Consider the following 27,499-nt stretch of genomic DNA (forward strand, 5'->3'; position numbering starts at 1 on the left):
TGTATTTTCCTTTTAAATTCACTGAATGGAAATTATATTGAGAAATGCTAGTGAGAGAGACAAGCTTGAAAGCTTTTCTCTTGCCAATAGAATAAAAATATTACCTCACTCACTTGGTCTCTAATTGTGTTGCTAGGTATTTTGTAAAACATGGTTACCTGTATTAAACAGGAGCTTCTTTTCATTTTTAACATTAATGGACCTTGCTTTTCAGTTGGGTTTTGATAAGCTGTTTCGGAATAAATGCACTTTTCTGTTAATGAATTTGTTGAAATTGCAAGATTAATGGATATATTCCTAGCTCTGCAGGTTGCAGGCCATTTTACTAACTTGGTCGTGTCTTGCTGCTGAGTTCTCAAACCCACATTTTTGAGAGTGCAGATGTCCTTTATCTAGCGGGTATTGCTCACAGTTCTTTTTGTGAATCTTTCTTGCTAAAAATTAATTCTCATTCAGTGAGTGCCCTTGATACAAACTGTTCTTATGAGAACAGGCATTCTGGAATTATATACCATGACTAGTGAGAGAGAAAGGGGAACAAAAATGGAGGAAAATGTATTCTGTTTCAGAGGCAAGTAAGGATTTTGCTGGCTAATTAGACATAGTATGAAGGGGACAGGAGAGAATAATAGGAAGCAGTATAGGAGTGAGAGGAGAAAGTGCTTGCCATCACTTTACAAGGTAGATGAGGGAAGATGGAGTGCCCATTTCTATAGCAAAATGTTAATTCAAAAGGGACATTTCTTTTGTAAAGTGGTCTATGTGGCATACAGAGTGGCACTAGGGAATGAGTCCTCAAAGATGTTTAATTTTTTCTTTAAAAATTAAGATTGCAGCAAGCTTTACTATAATTTTCCAACTATGTGCAACTATGCAACCACCAAGGATCCATGTCAGGGACCTGAGGTGCTAGATCTATCAAGGACTGGGCACGAATGGGCACACTGTGCAGCCATGCATCAGGAAGCTGGTTGTGCTCCAAGGCAGACTAACTTTCTGACAGACCATCCAGAGTGGGGCTTAGATGCTACCCCACCTGTGCAGAATGCAACCTAAGAGTGTAAATATAGAGGTGGAATACAATATGATGAGATGTTTTTCTTGAAGGATGTGTTCCAGGAGTTATTTTAGAGAGACTCTGTGGCCTGTTCTATGCAGGTCCGGTTAGATGATCATAGTTGGCCTGTCTGGTTTTGGAATCAGTGAATCTATATTCATGCTATCCTGTTCACACCCCACCCTGTTGTATATGTCTCTCATACACTTCACAGTTTGTGTGTGTATTCCACCAGTGGCCGCAGCAGAATAAAGAAATCCGGGGCTTTTGGTGGGATGTACCCTCAAACTTGAGAGTCTCTCACAGACGCAAAGGAAACTTGGCCAGGAGAAAGACCCATGCTTTCAAGGGGTGAGGTCTATTGTGGATTGATGTAAATCAAGGTGATATAAATCATGATTTAAATCACACACAAAAATCATTCATTTAAAATTAGTTACCAAAAAAGCTAAGATAGACTGTGCTTAGAGTGCATTTAATTTGGAAGTAACTCACTGGCACGTCTGTTTTTGAGCTTGGAAAAGCTAGATTATACTGAAGTAAAATAGGATATAGACTTATGGCCACAGACCGTAATGGTGATGCCATGATGTTCCAAAATAAGGGACATGCATTATGTAATATAAAATGAGAAAATGACACTTTGTGGCAACTGGCAACTCCAGATTTCTCTTACTGCAGCTTTCTGTATTGTATACTTGAGCGATAGATTCCAAACCTAGTTACCTAATCCTTATGGCTTGTTTAATTAGTTAAGCTAAACTTTTATTTCTAGCAACATCCAACACATCAAACAACTTGGGAACTTACTTGTCTAATTATACTTACACTAAAAGGCATAGAGAGAGTCTTGAACAATGATACGTTGCAAAGTGAATTATTTAAGTTACTAACCAGTTGATCCACTCATCCATATCCACATCTTCATCCACACTCTTTTCTTCCAATAAGCAGTTTTCCTTATGATGTCATTCTTGCAACCAAGCCCCGCATCATCATCTTGCACTGCTTACTCTTACCATGTTTTCCTTTATCAGCCAAGGAACGAATTTGTTCGTAATATTCTCAGATAGGGTCTCTCTTCTGCCCAGAAGTCATGACAGAGGGGTGTGGGTGGCAGAAGTGTGGGGAAATATGGGAAGCTGTGTGTGTGCTGAATAATGTTTTACTTTTTTTCCTTTCCAGTCCACTCCACTGTTCCCTTCTATGCCGCCTCCATCCTTTCCTATATATTGCCTCTCTGTCTTTAAGATATTTTAAACTAATTTGTCTGCTGTGCTTAGCCATGGTCTACCACCACATAAACACAGAACAAAACCATTGCTATCCCGCTTGTGTCTTTCTTTGCATATGTTGCTTTTTAGTCTGGTGAGAAACAGAAATTGAAAGCCCGTAACTGTCAAGAAGCAAGAGCTAGTATTTAGGCTGGACAGACTATTAATCCAGAAAGGGTGATGCTTACAGATTAACCATTCACATCTCTAGGTCAAACAAGTGTCATCTATCTACCGGCTTCTAATGTTTTCTGGTAGTTTATTTTCCAGTTGTCTGTTTCTGAATATTGTGTGGTCTGAGCAGAAATTACCTGCTAAAGGTCCTTTTGCTTTTGCCGAGAACCTGTTGTAACAGACATAGTTTTTTTCAGACTCTTTGTCTTTCTGACAAATGAATTTTGGAGGCTCTTTTTTCTCATACGAAATACTCCTACTCTTGAAATTATAATCTTCACTGAGATACCACGACTTTTTCATTTGGAAGGTATCCTACTTATATAACAGAATTTTACTTAATGATCTACCATTTTTTATTCCATATCAGTACTTGGCTGATCAATATGTAATTGATAGTTCAAGTTAAATATGTTATGTCTGCATTAGCTGATATCTGAATCTTATTTATTATACTTTAAAAGACTGTTCCATGCTTCATTAGACTTCTTTTTACTTTTTCTTATGGAAGAACAATAAACTTCAGGAGACAGATGCTGGTGAGCAGTATAATTGTTATGCTACATGTGAGTGCCTATTGTCAAGAAGTGAATTAAAGATGTGAAATATTAAAATATCTTTCAGCGTTAAGTTTAATGTATGTAGATTGATTAGTGTGTAAAATTTCTGAAGTCCTTGTATTATGGCCTCATAATAGTGCATTTGCGCTGTTCACAATCGCTGCGGAGCAAACAAAGCAACCAAGGCAGGGAACTATGCCTCCTGGAAGAACCTTGGTCAGGAGGGAAGCATGCATAGCTCTCCTCCTAAAAGAGTTAATGGTTGGGAGCTGGAAGCTTAGAAGTGGGTGCCTTTGCTGGACTATGGAGGAGGAATATGGGCACAGGTGTCCTGAACTGTGACAAGGAGTACCAGATGGTCTGCTCATAGGAAGCATGCCAGAGAGGCTGGAGCTAGAAACTGCTTTGTGTAGGCGGGTTTCAGTCACTGGAAATAGAATAATCTTGTGTAATAATAATCAGTATCTTATGAAGTTCGAGAGAGTTTGAGGCCATGTTGGCTGTAGGGATGTTACGTGTTAACCCCGTAATTGAGTTAACGTGGCTGGGCTGCTCCCAGTGTGCCATGGGCTCACTGCACTGTAGGCATGGGGTGCTTCAGCCCAGCAGGACCTGGCTGGAACAACCTCCAGCCCATTGTGTGGTGTGGCAGGTCGCAGCCCAGCTGGGCTGGAGCGGCCCCCTGCCTATGGGATGCTGGTTAAGCAGTTAAATGGATTTTTACATCCCTGATATTGGTTAGGCTAAATGCAGATAAGGCCAAAGGGGGGGGGGGGGGGAGGAGAGAGAGAGAGAGAGAGTGTGCGCACGCGCGCGCAATATTTTTGACTCAGGTTTTTCAGTTTTGGACTTTTGTTAATGCTCGTGACTGTTGTTTTTAGAAGATCAAATAGTATTTGTGGCTAAGAAGATTTTCTTTCTGCCCATTTTTGGCCTCTCTAGTTGTGTGCGATTCTTTCTCTGTTATGGACCTGTTTCCCTTAGCCAAGCCTGTCTCTCTGTGCCACATGGTGCAATTGCTCTCTATGGTGCTACAAACTGGAACCATTTAGTCTGAGGGTAATGTAAATGCAGCTGACCATTTGAGTAATGTGTGGGGCAGTACTTCGGAAATTCCACTGATTTATGTTAAGTTCCTAGGTGGAGGTCAGGGTGCTGGCTTTAACCTTAATGCCTTAAGTGCTTTGGGATCCAAAGATATGCTGCTTTCTCCTTGCCCTGGTGGAGGTTAGAGGAGGCACTTGATAGCTCCTGTTTGCTTAAAGGAATTGCTGGAAGACCATCATTTTTACTGGAACTTGTTTCTCTCCTCCTCGTGCATTCATTGGTTGCTTAGGTTATAGGACCATTTAGGTGGTGGTGTGTCATGCCGTAAGAGATGCACACGTTTTTCTTTTGTGATGAGAATATGTTGTTTGAAAATTGGTGGAATGAAGACAATTAGAAGAAAATAGCATACCTTATAATTTGGAAGATGCTAAGATTGCCGAATAGAGAAATGAAGAAAATAACCTAAACATTTTGCTTGCTTCTGTAATTCAAAATAACACTGTGATCTGGTAACATTTGTATATTTGTCACATTTAAGGTTTAATTTTTTTCTGCCTATTTTAGTTAATGAAGAAGAACTAAAGAAAAGAGTAGCTGAAGAAATGGCATTGGAACAAGCTAGGAGAGAGAATGAAGCCAAAAAGAGGTTGGTTTTTGATTATTTATAACTTGTAAAAATGTATTTAATGTTTTGATAGTGTTACAGTAACTGAAGAGGTAGAATGCAGGAGTGGGCTGATGGTGAGGGATTTGGCTGGGAAGTTAGGCGCAGGAATGGGCTGGGGGTGGAGCGGTCTGGGTGGGAGGATACAGGAGCAGGGATGGGGGTACATGGTCTCATCAGGAAAGGGATGCGTGAAGGGGATGGGAGCAGGAGGTCTGGGCAAGAGGGAGATGGGGGTCACTTACCTGGCTCTGTGCCTTCCGCCGCTCCCAGGTGGTGCCCCTTGCTGCTCCTGTTAGCTGTGATTCTGGCCAATGGGAGCAGCAGAGAAAGCCTCCAGGTGAGTGGTTTCTTGTGCTGCCGTTGCCCTAGGTTGGGGGAGGCAGAGCGACAGCGCATGGAGCTGCCGCTTTCCCCTGCAAACCAGATTTGACTTGCAAGGCTCTAACCCCTTCCACCACAGCAAGAAGCAGGTGCTGGTGCCCCAGCATCGCCGGGGGAGTTGGCAGGGCTAGAGTGCCAATGCAGCCTGTCTGCTGCAGGGGAAGCAAGCCACGAGCCTGTGGCTCACCTCCAAGATGGTCGTACAGCACTTTGAGCGTCACTGGCTTACACTAAGGGTACATGTAGACTGCAGCGCTATTTCGGGATACCGTAAGTATCCCAAAATAGTAATGCTGCATCTTTAAATGCTATTCCAGTGTCCCTGTAACCTTCATTCCATGAGGGTTAAGCGATTTGTCGGAATAGTGCCGTATTTTGAAATTTGGTGCTGTCTACGCAGAGCCAAATTTCAAAATAAGCTCTATTGACCTAGATTCGGAATAAGCTATGCAATTTGCGTAGTTTATTCCAGCAGAAGGGTTCTGTCTAGATCCGTGGTCACCAACCGGTAGATCGCGATCTACCGGTCGATCTCAGGGGCTCTAAGAGTTGCTCTTGAGCCCTCTCTGAACTGCGCACATGTGCAGTACATTTAAATTTGATTTCCTCATTTAAGGAGCAGTTACTCACCGAGCAACAACACAGGTGAGTAGCTGCGTGGAATGGTGGGAGCTGGGAGGTTGGGAGGGCTGAAACACCCTGGCCAGCTGGCTGTGGCTTTCAGCTGAAAGAGGCTGCCCCGCGCTCCAGCTGATCGGGCGGCTTCTCCTCTGTGCCTGCCCACGTGGAGCGTGGGGCACCCTGGCTGAGCGCCATGGCCAGCTGGCCAGGCAGCTTCCCCTCTGCACCAACCCACATGGAGCATGGTGCACCTTGGCTGAGTGCCATGGCCAGCTGGCTGGGCAGCCGCTTCTCTTTGCTCCAGCCCGGCTGTCCTGCGCTCAGCCCAGGGAGGCTGAGCCTAGCTCCAGCTGTGCTGGAGCAAGCTTCCCGGGCTGAGCGCAGGGCAGCCGGGCTGGAGCGAAGAGAATCCCTGTGGTCAGCCCAAAGGGAGCGCGGGTCGGAGGCTTCCCTCCGTGGCTGGTGTAGGGAACTCCCTGCCCCCATCCTTGTTCACTCTCCTCTGCCCCAAACCTGTCCCCTGTCCTCCTGCCCCCCTGTTCCCTCTCCCTTGCCCCCCCACCCTGCTTCAGAAACCTGCCCCCCGGTACCCTGCCTCCCCTGCAGAAGCCAGTTCCCTCTTGCACCCTGTCCCCTACCGCATAAACCTGTCCCCCTGCCTTCCCCACTACAGAAACCTGTTCCCCTGCTCTCCTCTACAGAAACCTGTCCCTCCCAGCACCCTGTCCCCTGCTGCAGAAACCTATCCTTCTGGCACCCTGCCCCCTCTCCCCTGCTCCCACTGGCACCCTGTTCCCTGCCCCAGAACCCACTAGCACCCCTCCCCAGTACTGTGTCCCCTGCTCCCGAATGACTTTTCTATGGGTCAGTGACCCCTGACTCAAGGCAGGTTCCCTGCCATTCTCATAAATAAAGACAATGCAGAAACTTTTTGTGTTTAACATAGTATTTTATTTAGAAACGAAGCCTGGCCAACAAACCCCCAATTGGGGCCAAGCCCCCATCTGGCCACAACCACTCCTGCATTCCCTCTTCCTCAGACCCTAGATCTGAGCCTATCAAACATTGGAACCCCCTGCCCTGAGCCCCTCACATACCCCAACCCAAATTGCTCCACTCTCACATCCACAAGCCTGTGGCTTGCTTAGTACCTCAACACTGCCTGGCCTGGAGCCCCCTCCCCGAGCCAGTGTCCCCTTCACCACCTCCTCCTGCATCCAGATTTCCTCCCAGAGCTTGCACTGCTCACCCCTTCCCACACCCAAATCCCTCATTCCCACCCCAGAGACTACACATCCTGTCTCAGCCCAGCGAGTGTCCGGCTAGACTGCAGGAGTTTTTCAGGATTCTGGAGATATCCTAGAAAAACTCTTCTGCATCCAGGGTTGTGTTTGTTCTTCTGCTTTTTTAGTGAAAGAGGAAACAGGCTCTTTCGGTCACCCCTATATTCCTCTTTCCAGAAGGAATAAGGGGGCTTCCAAAAGGAGGGTTTTTTCCCTGACATTTGGTCCAGTCTAGACAGGCCAAATGTTGGAAAAACCTCTTCCTACAGAAGAATTAAAAAAAAAAAAAAAAAAAAAGCAGTAGTATAAGGATTGGGGATAGCAAGTGATGGAGAGGAGGAGAATAGAGAGGGTGGAGCGTCAAGGAAGGGGCAGGGCGGTAGATCTTGGCTTGGTCTGTCATTTAAAAAGTGATCTTGGGTGTAAAAAGGTTGGAGACCACTGGTCTAGATGCACCCTTAGTTAAGTTGACACAGGTTTGTCTGTTTGGGGTTTGGAAAAAACACATTCCGGACCAATCTAGATATGCTTCCATCAGTCAGGGGGATGTTATTTCTACACTGAGGGAAAACCCCTTCTATTGGAGTAGGCTGCATCTATGCTATGGGCTTATGCTTGTATAGCTTTGCTGGTATAGTCTCTGAGTATGTCTACATTACAGCTACTGCAGCGGCAGGGCAACGATTATGTTGCTGTACCACTGTAATTTAGATGCTTATTACAGTTGTGGAAGGGTTTTTTCCATCAGTGCAGTTTATCTATGTGGCCTGCAGTAGTCAGGTCAGTGGAAGAATTCTTCTATCAGCCTAACTACATCTATATCGGCAGTTAGGTCGAAATATGAAGCTTATGGTGTGAGGATTTTTTTTTGTAAGTCCAATTATTTTTTTTTTAATGTAGACCAAGCCTTTGTAGTGTAGACACAGCATTAGAAGGATAAATTCTGATATCAGGAAATTTTGGTTTCTTGACCGATATTTCTGTGTTTTGTTGTGGTATTTTTGGAACGGCTTTAATACTTAGTGCTTGCATTGTGCTTTGAAAAGGCAAAATGGTGAACTAATAGCTCAGTGGAAAGAAACTTCATAATTTTTTTGTGTGTTCTTTTAATATACTATATTCGCTATTTCTCAGAAATGTTATTTCCTGTGAGTGGCTGTTAATGGTTTATAGTGAAAAGAGGTTAGATCCTGAATTTGCTAGGATATGTAATTTTAAATTCTGTACAATAATCTGTTAACAAATATTTTAAAAATATTTGAATGAATGTCCAGGTTTTGGAAAATCTCAGTTCTTAGTTACACATACTCAGGTTAACTAACCCTTTAAGGTTCTGGGTGTGTCGGATATTTTTTTAAACATATGGAACATAAATCATAAGCTAGGTACTATCCTTTCCCTTTTGAGTGGGGAGAACAGCTCATTATGGTAGATTTCTTAAATCATTATGTAATGAGTACTACTAAAATTGTCTGCATATATTTCAATTGTTTCCTATACAGCACTACATTATTTAATTGGATTAGGTTGATGGAGTATATAATTGGATACCAGAATACAAACGCTCTAAAACATAATCAGTCTCCTTTGATTAAGCTATAAAGACAATCAATATGCTGTGGTAAAATCGCTTCTGTTTGAAATATTACAGCTATTTTTAATTTAATTTGGAAGTTTTAATTAGTACTTGCATTTAGCATTAACTTGCTGCAGTTTGTAAATATTTTTACCACATGGTAACTTTTATTTTGTGGTTCTCTTTTTATTTTATATATTTGCCCTGCTTTAGCAGGGCAAATGAAAATTGAATCATGGAATATTTCATTAGTGAATATTCCGTGATTCAATTTTCATTTGCCCTGCTTCAACCTGAAAAGGGAAAAAGCAGACTGGCTTTTTCAGACCTTATTTTCCATACGTCATTTCATATTTTGCAAAGACCACTGTTGACAGTTATGCCTGAATTTGGCTAGTGAGAGAGAATTTTTCCGTCAATGTTAGAAAAACACTATAGGTGATTAAATCTCTTTTCTCTTGTCTTAAAATAAGATGAGGTTTGAAGAGTCGTGATAAGAAGCTCCCGAATCTTAGTGGTGGTCTTTGAATCTTGTACATAATATTCTTGAGTAAGAAAGATGTATCAGGTTTTTTTCTTTCTATGCCACGTAAAAAAGTTATTTAAAACTTTTTCAGTACAGTGTTGGCTTTTTTTTTTTTAAATTGGTCTTGTCTTGCCTTGCAAAGTCTTAATAGGTGCAGATTTTTTCAAACTGATCTTGATGTGGGGACTTGATCAGTATATCTTAGTTGGTAATTGCCTTTTTTGAACATTCCAGAATTTGACCTGGTGGACACTACGCCCTCTGTTGATCTGAGATAAACTCTTCACATAGCTGAAGTTGTGTAACTGAAATTGACGTATTTAGACCTACTTATCATGATGACTTCCGTGCAGTAAGATCCATGGTTGATGCTTTCCCATTGACTTAGACTTTTTTTTCTCGTCCTAGTGGAGTTCTGGAGTTGATGGGCAAGCACCTGGAGGTTGATTTATCACGTCTAGGAAGGTGCAATGAATTGACTGCTTTACTGATTGATCACTGCAGCATCAATCCGCCATGTAGTGGAGGCAAACCTGTACTCTGGCTAAGGTGGAGCTATTGGATTGCAAGTGTTTCACTCTGTAATAGGCTCTTCTGAACTCTACAGAAGCTGCTGTATAAGTCTCTCTGTGAATGGCTTTTATGTTGTTCAGTTTCCATGTGCAACCAATATTTAGCCTACATGGTTTATTCATGTGGGGAAGAGTATAGGAATCTATGTAAGGAGCAGGGAAGTGAATTATGTCCCAGCAATGTTCTGACTCATGAGCCATACTTGTTAGAAGAAGCAAAACATGGCTTCTCTGTTCTTTCTCTAGAACCTCCCACGAGTCTGCTGAGACCCCTCTCTCATCCACCACCCCCTGTTTGCAGAGTCTACTTAATTCTTCATTATTATTGAGTTTGAGCTCTGAAGCAAACAATTCACTTTTGAATGCTGGTTGCCCAACAAGTCCAGAACATATCCTAGCAAACCCCCTTATCCATATAATGCTTAAAATTGTTTGCAGCCTTCTAGATGGTTAAAAACATCAATGGGGAAAAATACTTTTGTTGATGTCCTTTTAAAAAAAATTCAAATCCAAAATGTAGATAAGGTCTTGAGGTTCAGGTTAATTCTGTTTTACTACGTGTATATTAGCACCTATTTAGAAGAAAAAATGCAACAGGAGTATTAATGAAATGTTATAGGAAATGATTTACATTGTGCGTATGTCAAGGTTTGCACATGTATAACTGTACATTAGAAAGTAAGTTGATAGCCTTCCCGGAATGACACAGAGCTATAGAGATCTATACTATGACTGTCCTAGGCCAATTTGGAAAGAACCTAATAGTGTATATGTGAGAAGTGTTTTTAAAAAAAACACAGTTGTGATTAACTTCTCACCTGCTCCCTCAATCCATTTGTCAGACTCTTTGACAGAGAGGAAAAATGTCACCAGTTCTGACCCCTAGCCTTGGACATCTGATTCACAGCTTTTATCTAGAAAAGCAAGTCAGCACATCTAATATCTTTTTTGATTAAATTTGTAGAGAGGTGTGTGCCTGTCAAAATGCTCATGTATCAAAAAATAGCTTTTAAATGTTTCACCACAGCACTTTACATTAGTGAATTTAAATGATATCACATTCAGTTATAAAAACTTAGCTGTGCTTGAATTTTTATTTCTTTTGCAAGCAATTTAATTTGAAAACATATTACTTTTTCATTGCTAGCTTTTTCTTCTTTATAAAGCACTTAAGGCTGGGCTGAACATTGAATTTGTTTTCATGTCTATAAGTAGGGATTATAGCTTTTTACACAGAACGCCATGTGATATATAGTTGTTTTTATTCTTGAAAAAAAAAAGTCTGCTTTTTTCAACCCTATTCTTATACTAAAAATGCTATTAAACAAAGATGCTTTGAAGCATCTGAAAGGTATACTTTGTTGAAGCTGAAATATCTTAATACAGAGGAATGTGCTGATTATCTAAGTGCATGTGTTCACTGTGTATGGCTACTTTATCATCTCCTTGTAGGATGTCTTCTTCTGTCTTAAAAAATCAAAGTGCAAAGGAAGGAACGGCTTGATCACATAGCAGTGCTAGTGGCTTCTAGACTCTGTTCTTAATTATACAAATGCAAATTCTCTAATATTTTCCTTTAGTTTTGGTTATTAAGGTGTACTTTGCCTTCGTTATTAAAACTGAAAAACAACATCTAATAACTTTTACATTACATTAAAAAAATTGATTTTAAAATGAATTACGTCCATGTTTAACTTTATACCTTGAAAAAACATCTATCTATCCCTCTAAGAATTTTTACACACTGAGTTCAAAAGGACTCCTCACATACATGAAGTTAAGTACAGGCAGACCCCGACTTACGCGAATCCGACTTACGAACGGGGCTTTTCTCGCCCCGGAGCTCACGGGCGGCGGGTCGCCACCCGTGTCCTACGGGGCGAGAAAAGCTTCTCCCGGTCTCCCTGGTCTGCTGGGGGGGTCCAGCAAAGCCGCTGGACCCCCCCAGCAGACCAGGGACACCCGAGCAAAGCCACCGCCTGGGCGGCTTTGCTCGTTTGCCAGGGAGCAAAGCTGCCCAGGCGGCGGCTTTGCTCTGGTGTCCCTGGTCTGCTGGGGGGGGGGGGGGTCCAGCGGCTTTGCTGGACCCCCCCCCCCCCCCCAGCAGACCAGGGAGACGGGGAGCAAAGCCGTGGAGCACACCCGCAGCGGGACAGCCCGGGCGAACCTGGGCTGTCCCGCTGCGGGCGTGCTCCAAGGCTTTGCTCCCCGTCTCCCTGGGCAGCAGACCAGGGAGACGGAGCAAAGCTGTGGAGGACGCTGGTGGTCCTACCACCCGCGTCTCCCTGGTCTGCTGGGGGGGGGAGGGGGTGTGCAGCTAGTGCTCCCCCTCCCCCCCCCCCAGCAGACCAGGCTTTTCTTGCCTACGCCTGGGGTAGAGCAGCTGGGGCGCTGCTGGGTTGGTCCCGCAGCGCCGCTCCTCGGCGCTGCTGGTCAGTTTTAGCAGTGGCTGAATCAGGACGCCTGGGGCAGAGCAGCTGGGGTGCTGCTGGGTTGCTCCAGTAGCGCCGAGGAGTGGCGCTACTGGAGCAACCCAGCAGCACCCCAGCTGCTCTGCCCCAGGCGTCCCCAAGTCAGCCGCTGCTGAAACTGACCAGGGGCTGACTACAGGAAGCCCGAGGCAGAGTTGCTCTGCCCCGGGCTTCCTGGAATCAGCCGCTGATCAGTTTCAGCAGCAGCTGACTTGGGGATGCCTGGGTTTCTTAAGTTGAATCCGTATTTAAGTCAGAACTGGCATCCAGATTCAGCCGCTGTTGAAACTGATCAGTTTCAGCAGTGGCTGACGCCAGTTCCGACTTACATACAGATTCAACTTAAGAACAAACCTACAGTCCCTATCTTGTACGTAACCCGGGGACTGCCTGTATGTGCTTAAGGATTTTCAGGATTGGGCTTCTCATGCCCTTATGTTTCCTATCACTTGGCCTCTGTTATGTGCCACCAACATCAAACCTCTCAAAGGAAATTTTAATTTGGAAACGTTTTATCCCCCCTGTCCCTCCCATCTACTTCTTTGTTATGAGGACCCTGTCTCCAGGTGGTAGGGGTTTTCTGATAGATACAGTACATAATCTTTGAAGGCTTCTGTAGAAATCCCTTTTCACTGTACCTCCACTCTGGAAAGAGTTAACAAAATTTGTAATTTATTATGTAAAATTGAAACCTAGGAGTCAACTTCAGGACTAGTACCCACTGTCCTTTTCAAACCCCAGCAAATCTTATTTTGTGCCGTATTTTAGTCTTCTTTTCATAAGCCACAGAGTCCAGTGTACCACTAATCTGGTTTCCCCTGCCACCTTGTCGGCAGCCAGGACTTCTGTCATTGTTGATGGGCCAGTCTCTGGATTTTGGAAAGATGTTTCTTGGCAACTTCAGCAAGCCTAGACTAAACTACCTCCAATTGGTAGGTCTCCATGCTCACTCCTCCAAAGGTCCTTTTCCAGTTGACTTTTGAACAAATATTTCCTAACCTTTTCCTCTAAGGCTAATGCTGCATTTTTGTCAACATACTCACAGAAAGTGTTTGAAAGGCTTAAATTTAAAAAGCGTGTACGGATATGACTGCATATGTTGCTGAATCCCATTATCTGTTTTTCTGAGAAAATGCTGTCAATTCTGGGCAATATAAAAGGCTAATAGAAATCAGAGACTTCATGTGAGATAGTAATTCCTCTACAGTTGATTTGGATTCTCTCTCCCCTAGGGTTTTGTAATTTTCCAAAATTTACAAGTTGTTGGGTTTATGAAGATGAAACATGTCATAGCAATTATCAGTCTTCAGATCAACCCATGGCTATCTCAGGAACACACATAGTTACTGAACTCTTGAGATTTTACACCATGGGGTGATATTCTGGATCTATTGAACTCAGTGGGAATTCTGCTCCTGACTTCTGTGGGCCCAGAATTTCATCCTATATTTCCATTACCTTTACTGTTTCCATTATCTTTTTCACCACACTCTCCTCTGACTTTTTTCAACAATGTTGTAATGAAGCCTCACTAGAAATGATGCAATAGGAATGCATTCACCCATGCTAACAGATTGGATTCATGTGCTAGCTGTACATAGACTATTCCCCAGAACACCTTTTTAAATAAAGACAACGCTTGGAATGATTTGGGGGGAAAGGGTACACAAGGCCATGCCTTGTTCAATCATAGAACCTTGAGATATTGCAAAGTGTGGTCTTAAGAAACTTTCACACTGAGATGGTATGAATTCTTGTCAGTTGTTTTAAGTATCTGAATTGTTTCTCCACATGTGAAATACTTTTTCCTATTATAAGTATTTTTTTCTTTAGAGAAGCAATACTGTGACTGTTGTTCAACTTAAGCAGACTTTGTACTTTGAAATATTATGGCAGGCACATCTACTGAGCTACACAGGCTTCGGTTATAGTCACGGGAATTTACAGGTGTTAAATTTGTCACAGTGGGGCTCCTCTATTTTTCATTAAACAGAAGCACATTGAGAAAAGGCTAAAGATAGAAAACAATAACAGAGCATTCCTGTAGTCTCTTCACCATTTTCTATCAGTAGCTACATTCCTGCAATGTTGGAAGCAAATTAAACTCAATGTACTGAAAACTAAGAATAAAAATGTAAAGAAGTGTATATCTCCTTAAAAAACAAAAATTGGGCATATCTTCTAACATTTGGGATTTTATTTATTTGGCATTGTGTGCATGACACTTCACCATCAATAAGAGAACATAGGGCCCTGCTCAGACTAGCTTACAGCCTAAAATATATTCTAATTCTGTAAAAGAAATTGCAAAGAGCAGAGTAAAAGGGATAGGAAGATACAGTTTCAACTGTAAAAATCAGGAAATGCTTGTTTACACACATGCTGTTCTTTCCAAGTTGGTTAAAATGTGTGGACAGTATCTGATACCAAAGCAGATGTGGAGATTTAGTCATTTAATTATTTGTGAAGATACAAAATTGTCTAAAATACGTGATTGTCAGGGCAATCCTACAAATTTCCCTTCAAGGGGGAGAGGAGCAAGACCTTGCATTTATAATTTGCTTGTGTAGCTATTCTGATTAGGCATGTAAAATCCTGTTTAATCAGTTAACCGGTTATATATTAGTTAGGTTGGCCTGGTGCGGCTCAGACCATTCGGGCTGCCAGTAAATCATTAAGGGCGATGCTTACTGGTTAACCGGTTAACCACTGACAATCCCTAATTCTGATGCTCAGTTGTTGGACATAGCTATATGTTCATGTTGGTAATGGCAGTATGAACTTGCTGTGAATGTGCCAGTAAACAATTTTCATGTAATTAGAAATATTTGTCTTGATGGCACAGAGAAGGCGTGCACCATGCCAGATGATGCCAGGGCTCATGAACTTCAGAGATGAGAATTTGCTTCCAGTCAGCAAGATGCACCTGCACCATTGAGTTCTGCTGAGAAATTTGCACAACTCAGTCGAAGAGCATGCCTGTTTTTGGGACAGTATTACGCTTAGAGTGATACTTAGAACTCTCCTTGTTAACAGCAGTGACTGACTGACTACATGCTGCTACAGTTGCTCAGATTGTTCCTTTCCTCTGGGAATTTTGGAGCATGTGCAAATATTTAACATGCTTCACAAACACCACTGAGAGAAAAGTGTGTGTTCTGAGCTTTAGAGATGGGAAAATGGAGGCACAGAGGAAGGAGTTAAATGACTTGCCCCATGGAACATGGAAGCAGGTGCATGTTTAATGTACAAACTGCATAGCAAAAGCGACGAGGAGTCCTATGGCACCTTGTAGACTAACCGAAGTGTTGGAGCATAAGCTTTCGTGGGCAAAGGCCCACTTCGTCAGATGCATGTCAAACTGCATAGCAATTCACATATGGTTGGTAGCCGGACATTCTGCCCTTGGAAGTTGAATTGTTTTGTTGTTCAGTGTGTTGGGTGCTGTTTAAAACACAGATCCAGTTGTTTCCAAGAGTTTGCAATCTAAAATGCAGACATAAAAGCAAATATGAAAAAGGAAATCAAAGGAGAGAATAAGTTACAAGACTTCATTATGATACTGATGAACTTCTTGTAAAAAACAAATATTAATAACTATTGCTTCCTGTTATTTGAAATTTCTTTGCCTTTCAAACATTACTGATCTTGGAAATATTTCAGTTGAACTAAATTTTATTTTGAAAGCCTCAGAGTGGTAGCCGAGTTAGTCTGTAACAGGAAAAACTTAACAAATAGTCTAGTAGCACTTCGAAAGTCTAACAAAAAGTGTAGATGGTATCATGAGCTTTCATGGGCACAACCCGCTCTATCTGAAGAAGTGGATTGTGCCCACGAAAGCTCATGATACCATCTACATGTTTTGTTAGACTTTCAAGTGCTACTAGACTGTAGGTTGTTTTTTAAGTTTTTACATTTTTTGTGTGTTTGACCATTTCTTTTCTACATGTGTTAATATTTTTAATTGTCTGTCTCATCTGTGAATCTGCATAGTGTGTACTCCGTTACTCTGTGAGAACTAGCTAGTACGGCTAATTCCTACCAGCCACTCAAAGGAACAGAAGATCATCATAAGAACATCCATACTTGGTCAGACCAACAGTTCTATGTAGCTCATTGTTCCTTCTTCTCGCAGTGACCAACTTCAGATGCTTTAAAGGGAATGAGCAGAACAGAGCAATCTTCCCACAATCTATCCCTTGTTGGCCATGCACAGGGTCTAGCAGTCAGAGCAATGGGCTTGCATTCCTGACCATCTTGATGAATAACCATTGATGGATTTATTTTCTTCCATGAATTTATCCAATTCTTTTTTTAATCGGGTTGTACTTCAGTCTTCACTGCATCTACAGTGAGTTCCACAGGTGCAGGAATCTCCTTTAGATCTTCTTCAGTGAAGACTGATGCAAATAATTCAGTTTCAGCTGGTCAGTTTCAGCAGCGGCTGACTTGGGGACGCCTGGGGCAGAGCAGCTGGGGTGCTGCTGGGTTGCTCCAGTAGCACCGCTCCTCGGCGCTACTGGAGCAACCCAGCAGCACCGAAGCTGCTCTGCCCCAGGCGTCCTGATTCAGCCGCTGCTGAAACTGACCAGCAGCCGCTGAATCAGGACCTGGGGCAGAGCAGCTGGGGTGCTGCCGGGCTGGTCCAGTAGGTCCCAGAGCGGGTTGGTCCAGTAGTGCCCAGAGCGGCGCTGCAGGACCAATTGGCAGCGCCCCAGCTGCTCTGCCCCAGGGTCCAAAACAAAAGCCTGGTCTGCTGGGGGGGGCACACTAGCTGCGCCCCCCCCCCCCCAGCAGACCAGGGACACGGGGAGCAGAGCGGCAGCGGGGTGCCGAGCCTCTGAGGCTTTGCCCTGGCAAAGTCTCAGAGGCGTGGGACCCCGCCGCGGCTGCGGCTTCAGTCCCGGTGCCTGTGGTCTGCTGGGGACGGTCCCCAGCAGACCACAGGCACCAGGACTGAAACGGCAGCAGCGGCGGTTCCCCGCGCTTCTGAGGCTTTGCTCTGGCAAAGCCTCAGAAGCGCGGGAACCCGCCCAGTGCCCCTGGTCTGCTGGAGACGGTCTCCAGCAGACCAGGGGCACCGGAGCAGCTTACGAACGGGGCTCTCTCGCCCCGGAGCTCGCAGGTAGCAATCCGCCAGCTCGACCTCCGGGGCGAGAAAGCCCCGTTCGTAAGTGTGGATCTGACATAAGTCGGATCCGTGTAAGTCGGGGACTGCCTGTATACATATTGCTGAATATTTATAACTTAATTTAAATAGGTTTTTAAACCCATTGTAGAAACTTATTTTTCTGTTTCAGTGGCTTATTTCTCTTTAATTTAAGCCTTTTCTAATTGACTTAAGTTAAGCCAAAAATAAATTGGGTGCCTCTTGCACTGGCTTAATAAACTCAGTTTTAAAATGCACCTTTAGTAAAACCAATGTTACTCCTTTGATGTATAGAAGTCTGATTTGTTTTGCAATCTTATTTAGTCCTTACCTGCTCAGCCACATAATCAAAGGGGCTTGAGTCTGTTGGGACTGCCAATGGGTGGGTAGTTGAGCCTTTTTTTGGTGATGATAATATCTGTTCATTTTATAATAGTTAAAGAACCATGAGGTGGTGGTAACCTGATAACTACTAACCTCTGCCACATTTGAACCATCTAGTCTCATGAACTTTGTGGAGAAATTGGAAAGGGTACAGAGAAGAGCGACAAGAATGATTAAAGGTTTAGAGAACATGACCTATGAAGCCAGGCTTCATGAACTGGGCTTGTTTAGTTTGGAAAAAAGAAGATTGAGGGGGGACATGATAGCGGTTTTCAAATATCTAAAAGGGTGTCACAAGGAGGAAGGCGAAAATTTGTTCCTCTTGGTTTCTGAGGACAGGACAAGGAGTAATGGGCTTAAAGTGCAGCAGGGGAGGTTTAGATTGGACATTAGGAAAAAATTCCTAACTGTCAGGGTGGTCAAATATTGGAATAAATTGCCAAGGGAGGTGGTGGAATCTCCCTCTCTGGAGATATTTAAGAACAGGTTAGATAGACATCTGTCAGGGATGGTGTAGACGGAGCTTGGTCCTGCCTTGAGGGCGGGGGGCTGGACTCGATGACCTCTCGAGGTCCCTTCCAGTCCTATTATTCTATGATTCTATGAGGTTCACCTGATAAATTGACTGTGTTCACTAAAAACATTTATCTTCAAACATTCCTAATGTTTGTTTTATATGGCCTCATAGTGTGTCTTTTTATCTGCCATTAGCTGGATAACTTACTGTGTCTGCCATATTTCTAAACCTCCTCATTCATTTGTTAAGGAAAATCCTAGGAAACTTTAAATTAGCTTTCAGAAATTGTACACAGTTGTTACTCGAAGGAGGGTCTCAGTGGTACATGATCAAAATGGAGCCATTAGTTTCTGGTTTTTTTTTATAGGTGGGGTTGGGGGTCAGTTGGTATTTATGATGCATTCTGCTGTTTAATTGATACTCTGGTGTGTTTGAGTGCTTCCCACCCACTTTCCTTGTTTTGTTAGATCTCAGCAGTATGTCACATATCTGACAAACTTCTTGCAGTAGACCGCTTTTTGCAGAGGAGAACAGCAAATTCACCAGTCAGTGTACAAAGTGAAAGAAAAATGAAAAACAATATTAGAGTAGAACCCTTTGGGAAGCTGCACAAAAATGTTATATTAAAATCAATACTGAAGCTTGACCTTTTGTGGTACTGTATATTTTAAAGCTTTCTATTGACTTCTCTGTTAATAGCATGTTTATTCTAGTTTAATGGCCTAGATCTGGAAAATAAAAAGGAAAAATAAAATTATTTATTGATACTAGTCACTTTAAGTTTGACCACTCTATTTTCATTTATATATCATGCATTAATTTTCTTATTCAGTGCATGTGGGTAGTATTCTAGGTGTTAAATGAATTGTGAACTAGATTTAATTTATTTTTTGAAGTAAACTCTATTTTCACTGTGACAAAGTAACTAACTCTGATGTATTACCTTTCAAATGAGAGGAGTTTCTTCTTCTCACAAAGAGGACAAAAATCTGGTTTGACCAGAAACATCTCTGTAGTTCAGCCTGCTAAGGCTGAGAGGAGTTGATATGTTGTGTACGCTGACAGCGGCAATATATGTCAGTACTGTTGGTTATATGATGGAGGATTGACAGCCTTCACATGTTACAGTGGAGAGTGTCAGAGAGTACAATTTTCTTTTTGGAAGTTTTGGAGCAAAGATTTAATAACTTTTGGAATGAATGACCTTTGTCTTAAAAAGCAGTTTGAGACCTTATAATTACCAGTTAGATATTTAGGAATATGGAAATTGTCATAATGGATCATACCAGTAGCCCAGTCCCTGTCTCTCATGGGTTAGTATCAAGTGCTTTAGAGAGATACTCAAGAAACCCTGTAAAGTGCAGTCATGCAACAACTGCTGGTAGACAAAGCTTCTTCCTAATTCCTGGTAACCTTGAACTACAAGTGTTTGTTTTTTAACCTATGCAATGTAACTATTATATTAAAAAAATAACCATTAAAACGTGATTGAAATTGGGAAGTAAGGCACTGAAAACGTAGGAAATGGCACATGTAAGGTAGCTTGTGCAACCTTAATTCAGTCTCTTCTATGCATGCCTTGATATAATATTTATGGGATCAACATATTTTTTCTACTGGTCTTGGTAAGCTTAGTAGCTATTTAATATAGCATACAGTACCAGAAGACCCTGCTCATTTCAGAGGACATTTGCAGTGACAGACAAGCTTAAGGAAAGCAGACACAAAAAATTGGATACCATCTGGCAGGAATAGCTAATGTGATTTCTGACTGGGCATCATACCATTCAGTAGGACGGGTATAATCCTCTGTTGGCAATACTGCTTGTCTTTCCAGATACCGAGGCGTAGTGAGGTATGAAACGCAACAAAAAAGAACAGAATGGAAATATTCTGATTTCCAAACAGCTTTTTGTGGACAATAGAATCAAATTCCCAGGAGAGGTGGTGAAAGGCTATTTGCTATTCTTCGAATCAGAATGTTAAAATGGCACAAATGCTCTGATATGGTAGGCAATATTCCTGTAAGTGACCAGATGATGTATAAGATCAGTTTCCTTTTTCTCTCTTGATAACATCTCTAATAAGCAAACACAATCACTATCTGTTGTGCACTTCAGAGTTCAGTATAAAAACTTCGAATCCATAAAAGTCTCAGGATGGTTCCAGTTCTTTGAGTGCTTGCTCATGTTGAGTCTATTTTAGACATGTGTTTGTGCCCAGATGTACAGTAGCCAAAGGTTTTTGCTTTAGTGATGGCCATAAGGCCGGCTGTGGCATACCCTGGAGTGGTGGTATAATTTTAATAATAATTTATTAATGGAGATTGCCTATCTCCTAGAACTGGAAGGGACCTTGAAAGGTCATGTGAGTCCAGTCCCCTGCCTTCACAGCAGGACCAAGTACCATCCCTGACAAATTTTTGCCCCAAATCCATAAATGGCCTCCAGGGATTGAACTCATAACTCTGGGTTTAGCAGGCCAGTGCTCCAACCACTGAGCTAGCTCCCCTAAAGGTGCTGCCAGCCCTGTGCTTTCTCAGTTCCTTCTTGACACTTGTGGTGGTAAGTCGAATCACCTTTCCTTGCATAGGGAGAGTTAATGGTGTTAATAGATCTCATGCCTTAGGGTCTTTGTAAATAGTTGTTTGATGGTATTAGCACTTGGTTGTTAAGTATAGTTTTTAGTTGGTAGTTAATCCCACTTAGCTTCAAGTCACGTTCGGCATGAATCAGGCCAAAGCCTGTTGGTGAGCCTCACGAGAGTTGTCTCAAGCGTCTGGGAGAGAGCCACATGAAGCACAAGTGTCCTATTGATAAGAAATTTTGTTTTCATACCCATAGAGAGTGAGATATCTGCATCAGGGCTTTCCTGATAGAAGTAGCTCTCCATCATATGCCAGAATCATCTTTGTCTGAACCCGTGCTGAGTGGATCGTATTTAGTGCCAAGTGCATCAGACTCCTGAGCCCAGCAGGCTTTCCCCAACCCCCGGTCAGTGGTAAGGGCTTCCAGCCTACAGTGGGCTCTTGAGTGCCTGAAGTGGTTCTGGTGGCTAAAGACTAGAACCAAGATGCCCTGCAGATGCTGCACCAGGGGACTGAGGTGGCTCTGTTTCAGGCACTGAAGATCAAGGCCATGGGTGCAGCAGTATAGATTGGTGGAGCACTCTTGGGCATTGGACTGCAGGCACAGGTTTTCATTGGCTGCCACCTAAGTCCCTGGCACTGTGATCTTAGCTTGCTGGCCAGAAGGCCTAGGTCCCTGCCAAAGTCCCTGCAAACAGGACTTGGGCCTCCTGAGTTGAGGCACAGTTCTCTGTACCACTGGTACCAGACAGTGCTTAATGACAGGGGGCCTGGGCACTGGTCACCCTCCTCCGGTGGTTTCCTCAATTTGGTCACTGTCCTGGAGAGATCATTCAGAATCTTGACATTTGTCTCATTCACCCCCATACTGATCTTTGGGCAGGCATACTATCCACTCTTTTGGTTGCTCAACAGGGTCAGTTGACTGACCCAGGCCTCAGCAGCCCCATCGTGGTCACAGAAGAGGCAGTGATCGTGATCACAGTGAGGTCAGGCTATTGCCGAGAAGGGGTCACTCTTCCTTTACAGGAGATGGGGAGAGTCCCCCTCTCCTCCGAGGAGCAGTACTCAAACACATGGGGGAGCCAGTGATGCTGGTCCAATACTCCCAGCCTTCTCTTTCTGCATCAGATAATCTGGCCATGGTATTATTGGCACTACAATCAGACAACGGTATAATGGTGGGGGCTGAAGCGGCATACTGCATGCTGGTGCCAAGGGAACCCCCCCACCCCCAGAAAGTAGGAGAAAACACCCTCCTGCAGTTAATGCAGCCATTGTCCTCCCTGGCTGAGGTGGTGCCCGGATCTTCCCTCGCTGCAATGCTCTGGGCGATTTTAAGGAGTACTAGTCTCTCTTTAAATGGGTGGTGGAAAATCTGGGATTGCAAACTGAAGAGATGTCAGAAGAAGCAGATGACCGCTTCGTTGTCATCTCAGCCATCTCCCACTCGAAGGTTGTTGCCCATTCACCCGGGGTGCTCAAAATAGCCAAAGCCACATAGTATTTCTTTTCCACTTCTTCAGAGCTAGGTGAGATTGAGAAAGGAGCTTACTATGTCCCTGAAAAGGGGTTTGAGTATTGATTAAGCACCCTTTCTCCCCCACATCATCTGTGGCTATATCCACAGTAGATGGAAGGGACAGACAGGACCACTCCAGCACAATGCCCAAAAAGAGGCCAGGAGACTATTTGCGGGAGGGTTTTTTGATGGTTAGCTAACACACTGAATTGTAAAACTACCAGGCCCTGCTGGAACAGAATGATTTTAACCTGTTGGATTACTTTAAATTTACAGAGACTCTCCCACAGGATTGTGCCCAAGAGTCTTCCACATTGGGGAATGAAGGTACAGAGGTGGCCTAAGGTGTTGTCCAAATGTCCTGGGGTGCAACAGACTCCGCTACCTTGGTGGTTGTTTTGGTGGTGGCCATGCATTGCAGCTTCTGGTTGCCTCAAGAGATGCAGACTGCAATCCTGGACTTGCCACTGGAGAGCTTGGGGCTCTTATTGGAGCTTACTGACTCCAGGGTCCATAGGCTCAAGAACTCCTGATTCATCCTGTGTTCCCTGAGTCTATACACCCCTCTGCAGCCCAGAAAGTAATTCCACTGTCTGTCTGCAACAATCTCAGTCCGGGGGGGTATTTGGCTTCTAGAGGAGGAAGGACAAGGGGCCTAAGAGACGCTACCCATCCTCCTCCCATCTGTCCTCTCAGTAGGCCACTCCCAGAGGCCAAGGAGGCCAGAAGCAGTCATTTTAAGGGTGTGCCTGGGGATGGCGCCCCAGCGTACCTATTCGATCCAGACTTCCCTTTCCTCAGCTGCCTTCATCCCTTCCGCTCAGACTGGTCCCTTGTTAACGCTCACTACTAGGTGTTGGACATGGTTTCTTTGGGCTACACCCTTCGGTTTGCAGCTGATCGCCCATCCTACCCACCTTCCCTGTCCCATTTCAGAGACCCTTCTCACAAGCAACTCCTTGTTTCAGAGGTCCACGTAAGGTGGGGAGGGCTGTGGAACCACCTCCACGTAAGGTGGGGAGGGCTGTGGAAAAGGTTCCTTGGAACATGGAGGACAGAGGGGTCTACTCCTGCTAGAGTTGTTAAGGGGTAACTGGTTAACCTGTGTGGCAAGCTCTGGCTGTGCCCGTAGGTCCTGTGCTTCTGGTGGAGAGTGTTCCGCCTCAGAGGCTCGCTGTGTCCCATCACACGGCCTCTTTCATTTTACTAGAGGCAGGGTTCACAGCCTACTGAGCCATATTCATCACAGGCTAGTCCATAATATGGGGGTGAAAGCCCTCTATAGTCCTGGTCTCCCTATCCAGGCACAGACTCTAGTGGTGTGGGAGGAACCCCGGGCCTGCCCAGTACTCTGGGTTCTGGCTCAGGGACCCTAAAGCAGCAGCAACAGATGAAGTTTGTTCTTCTCTCTGTGTGGCAACTACTGCCCTGGGCCACTTCCCCTAACAATCCCTTCCAGTACCTTTTCTCTGGTATTTGATCCTCCAACACACTCTTCCTACCTTGCAGCTCCCAGCTCTCACCGAAACTCCTTTCACTCTCAGCACGTTGGCTCCTTTCTTCCTCCTTGTGTGTCTCTCAACTAACAGAAGAGGAGCCCTTTTAGACCATTCTCAACTGGTTCTTGATTGGCCACAGGTGGTCTGATTAGCTTGACTCACTTGGCTCTTGAAAGCTTCTGTTAGCTCCAGGTGTTCTAACTGGACTGATTGTCCAGACTGCTTCTTGAAAGTTCCTGCCAGTTTACCCTGGGAACAGAGTCCTACTTCATCTAGTGCTCACATACTTTTCTTCTAGTACGCTCTTATATCCCTCTGACTTTACCCTGTCACATTTGTTACCAGGTAAGCATCACTCAGTGGGTGTGCTCTCTCTTCCTCTGTTGGAAGGTCGTGTTCTTAGTTGCAGCGACGTGGACGTGTGGACGTCCTCGGAACCTCCATGCATGGTCTTCTACAAGAACCAAGTCCAACTCAGACTCCATCCATTGTTTCTCTGCAAGGTTATCTGTTATATTTCAAGTAAGACATCAACTTACTGGTCTTCTTGAACCCACATAAATTGAAGAGCAGTGTAGGCTGCTCCCTTCTTGCAGGTCCAAAGGGCTCGACCCTTCTACATTGACAGAACAAGGTCAATTTATAAGTTGACACAATTGTTCATTGCTGTGGCTGACAGAATGAAAACTTGCCCTGTATCCACTCTAAAAACTTCTTCTTGGATCGCTGTTTGTAGTCACTTCTGCTACGATCAAGTAAAGGTGTCACCTTTGGCAGTTGTCATTTCCCATTCTGACAGGGTGCAGGTCTCTTTTAATGTCTTTCTGGCCCATGTGCCAAGTCAGGACCTTTGTAAAGCAGCCACCTGGTCATCTTTCCATACCTTTATGCCCCACTATGGGCTGACTCAGCAGGCCCAGGACGATGCTGGGTTTGGCAGGGCACAACTTTCAAGCTGTGAAATCTGAGCCCATCTCCGTGGATACTGCTTTGTGAGTCACCTAAAAAGGAATCGACATGAAACACTTGATGAAAAAATGGTTACCTACTTTTTGTAACTGTTGTTCTTCAAGATGTATTTCTCACTTCCATTCCATTTCCTGTCCTCCTATCCTGCATTTGGAGTTGCTGGCAAGATGAAACTGAGAGGACTCAGGTCCCTGATATAATGCCACATGGGAGTGCTGCTCTAGTGTGCCACAGCCACACAGATACTGCTGAGGCAAAAATCTCTGCCAACTGTGCGCCTAAAATGGAATGGACGTGAGCAACACATCTCAAAAACCAACAGTTACAAAAGATAGGTAACTTTTTTTTCCCTGTTGCTTGTAAGGCTGAGAAGACTTGGAAATAACTCATGGAAGCCCTTTTCATTTTCTTTTATTACTTTTTGTAATGGAAAGTATTTGGCATTTTCCAAAATTGTCTTATTGGAATGACTCTCCATTAGTAGCATTATATCCTATATATGTACAGAGATGAATCTCTCAGACTGGAATTGGGAACTACCGAGAACACTGCTATAATTCACTATTACTTTTTATAAATTCCAATTTTCAGGGGATAATTTTTCACTTCAGATTTTTACAACTCCGTATTTGACCAGACAATTGGTATATGAAGCTTCATCTTGATAAGTTCATTTTTCTTTGAGAGATCAGAAAATGATTAGGAGCCAGTGAGTCATGTTTTGAAGAGAGAGCATCACAGAAATAATACTACTTCATAGTTATGGATTAAAAAGGGCAGGGGAGAGGAATAGTCCCCCCCGTTTGCATTTTAAAACAAATCTTTGCTTTCAAACTGCTGAGCGCTTTCATTTTGAAAAGTAGCAAATGAGTAGGCATAGCAGAGAAACACTAATTATTTTTTCATGCAAACGCCCCATTCATTATAATGGAGAATTAATGTTGTTGCCATACTATTGTGATTCTTTATAGATTCCATGAAGAGGCATATATGGTATTAAATTGCAAAGCAGTTAAAGTTATATAAATATGGGGAAAACATCCCTAAACTAAACACATATATAAACGATATAAAACATCTTTACAGTTCTGAGTTAGACTCTTCATACCTGTGGTATAAAATCATAAATTAAATGTGTTAAATGCTGCTGTATTTTTTTGCTATGCTGTTTCATATGTGCATGATTTCAATTTGCATTTCTTAGAAACAAGATGTCCTGTTGTACCATAATTGTGTATAAAAAAACAAGTGCTGTAAAGACCAGGTAGTAGTCAAATTATCAGGTATCTGTGTCCAGATTGCAATATGCATTAGCAAGAACAATCTGATATTTTTATTGATCATCTTGAGAGCTGCAGACAATTAACATTTGAGGGATTATTGGCTTTGAGCTCTTTGGGTCAAAGCACCTTTTTTTGTTTTGTTTTTGTATTGTCTATTTTAGTATTTTATGTAGCTATCACTGAACTTTCAGAGTGGATATTTATAGAGTGCATGGCATAATGCAGATACTAGTGGAAACAAAGAATGATTAAGGCAACTAGACAGTCTCTGGAAAAACTTAAAAAAACAACCAATAGTCTAGGACCACATTAAAGACTAACAAAACATGTAGATGGTATCATGAGCTTTGGTGGGTACAACCCACTTCAGACTTTCTCTGGGTTTTCATCAACTATTGACAGTTAAGCCAAAAAATGTAATTTTTATAATTTTGTGTATAATTTAAATATTTATATAGAAAACTGACATTTACACATATCATATTCCAAATAAGTTGAGGCAGCAGGAGATTCACAGTGGTGGTCAGGTGATGAAAGATTGAGCGTTTAATAGACTGAGTTCAAGGAGGAAGAATTGCAAAACAGGCCGTCCTCGCTGTAAGTCCAAGATATGTTCCAAAAAACTTGGACTTACAACTCAACAACTTAAAGAGGGGATTTTTTTTCCCATGGCTGATTTCTGTTTGCACAGATTTATTTTGTGTGTGTGTGCACAACTTATGAGCGGGGAATGGGAGGACTTAACACATCAGTTCTAACAAGCATCAATTACTTCAGTGCGGAATGGATGTATACTGGGGCAACTTATAGTGGGGGTGCCTTGTAATTAATTTGAGCTGCTGTATAATGGCCCCTAGACTTTTCCTAGAAATACCTGAATCCAGCTCCATACACAAATTTATATTTATACTTAAGCAGTGTAAAATGTAATGGATAAATATAGTGACAACAGGATTTCCCTGTTGTTCTACATCCCTTTTATGTGGGTGAATGGTATAGAAGAAATGCTTGTCTGCTGTGTGTTTAGTGTTTGAAGGAGTCGAAGCTCATGTGAGATCCAATGAGTTCAGGGGACTGATCTAGATAACCTCTTAAGGTCCCTTTTAGTCCTATGATTCTATGAATGTTTCTCTACGTCTAAGGTTCTCAGAAGAGAAGCAACTGTGGTGTTTAGTTATGCAAGATAGAGGAATGTCAGTTCCATTCTTGTGAAGATTTAGATATCAAAAGTTATATAGTCTAAAAAATCACGTCATCTATTGACAAATAACCCACTGTCTGTAGGACTGTATGGAATAAATTGAAGCCTCTATGAATAATGATGGTTATTTTCAAGTTATGTAATGTACATTTGCCTGGTTCTTAGCTCCAGGTGAA

General features: G+C 43.2%; 1 protein-coding gene across 2 annotated transcripts in view; it reads left to right on the top strand.

Moving 5' to 3' along the window:
- The window catches only part of CHCHD3 (coiled-coil-helix-coiled-coil-helix domain containing 3), a 263,740-nt gene that overhangs the window by 40,696 nt on the left and 195,545 nt on the right, over positions 1–27,499 (top strand). For both annotated transcript variants that reach the window (XM_006120346.5, XM_025183231.3), the window contains exon 3: positions 4,680–4,761. In XM_006120346.5, the coding sequence (XP_006120408.1) occupies positions 4,680–4,761 (82 nt within the window). The remainder of the gene's footprint in view (positions 1–4,679; positions 4,762–27,499) is intronic.

This window comes from Pelodiscus sinensis, chromosome 1 (assembly GCF_052426305.1).
Source record: "Pelodiscus sinensis isolate ZL-2025 chromosome 1, ASM5242630v1, whole genome shotgun sequence".
Lineage (NCBI taxonomy): Eukaryota > Metazoa > Chordata > Testudines > Trionychidae > Pelodiscus > Pelodiscus sinensis.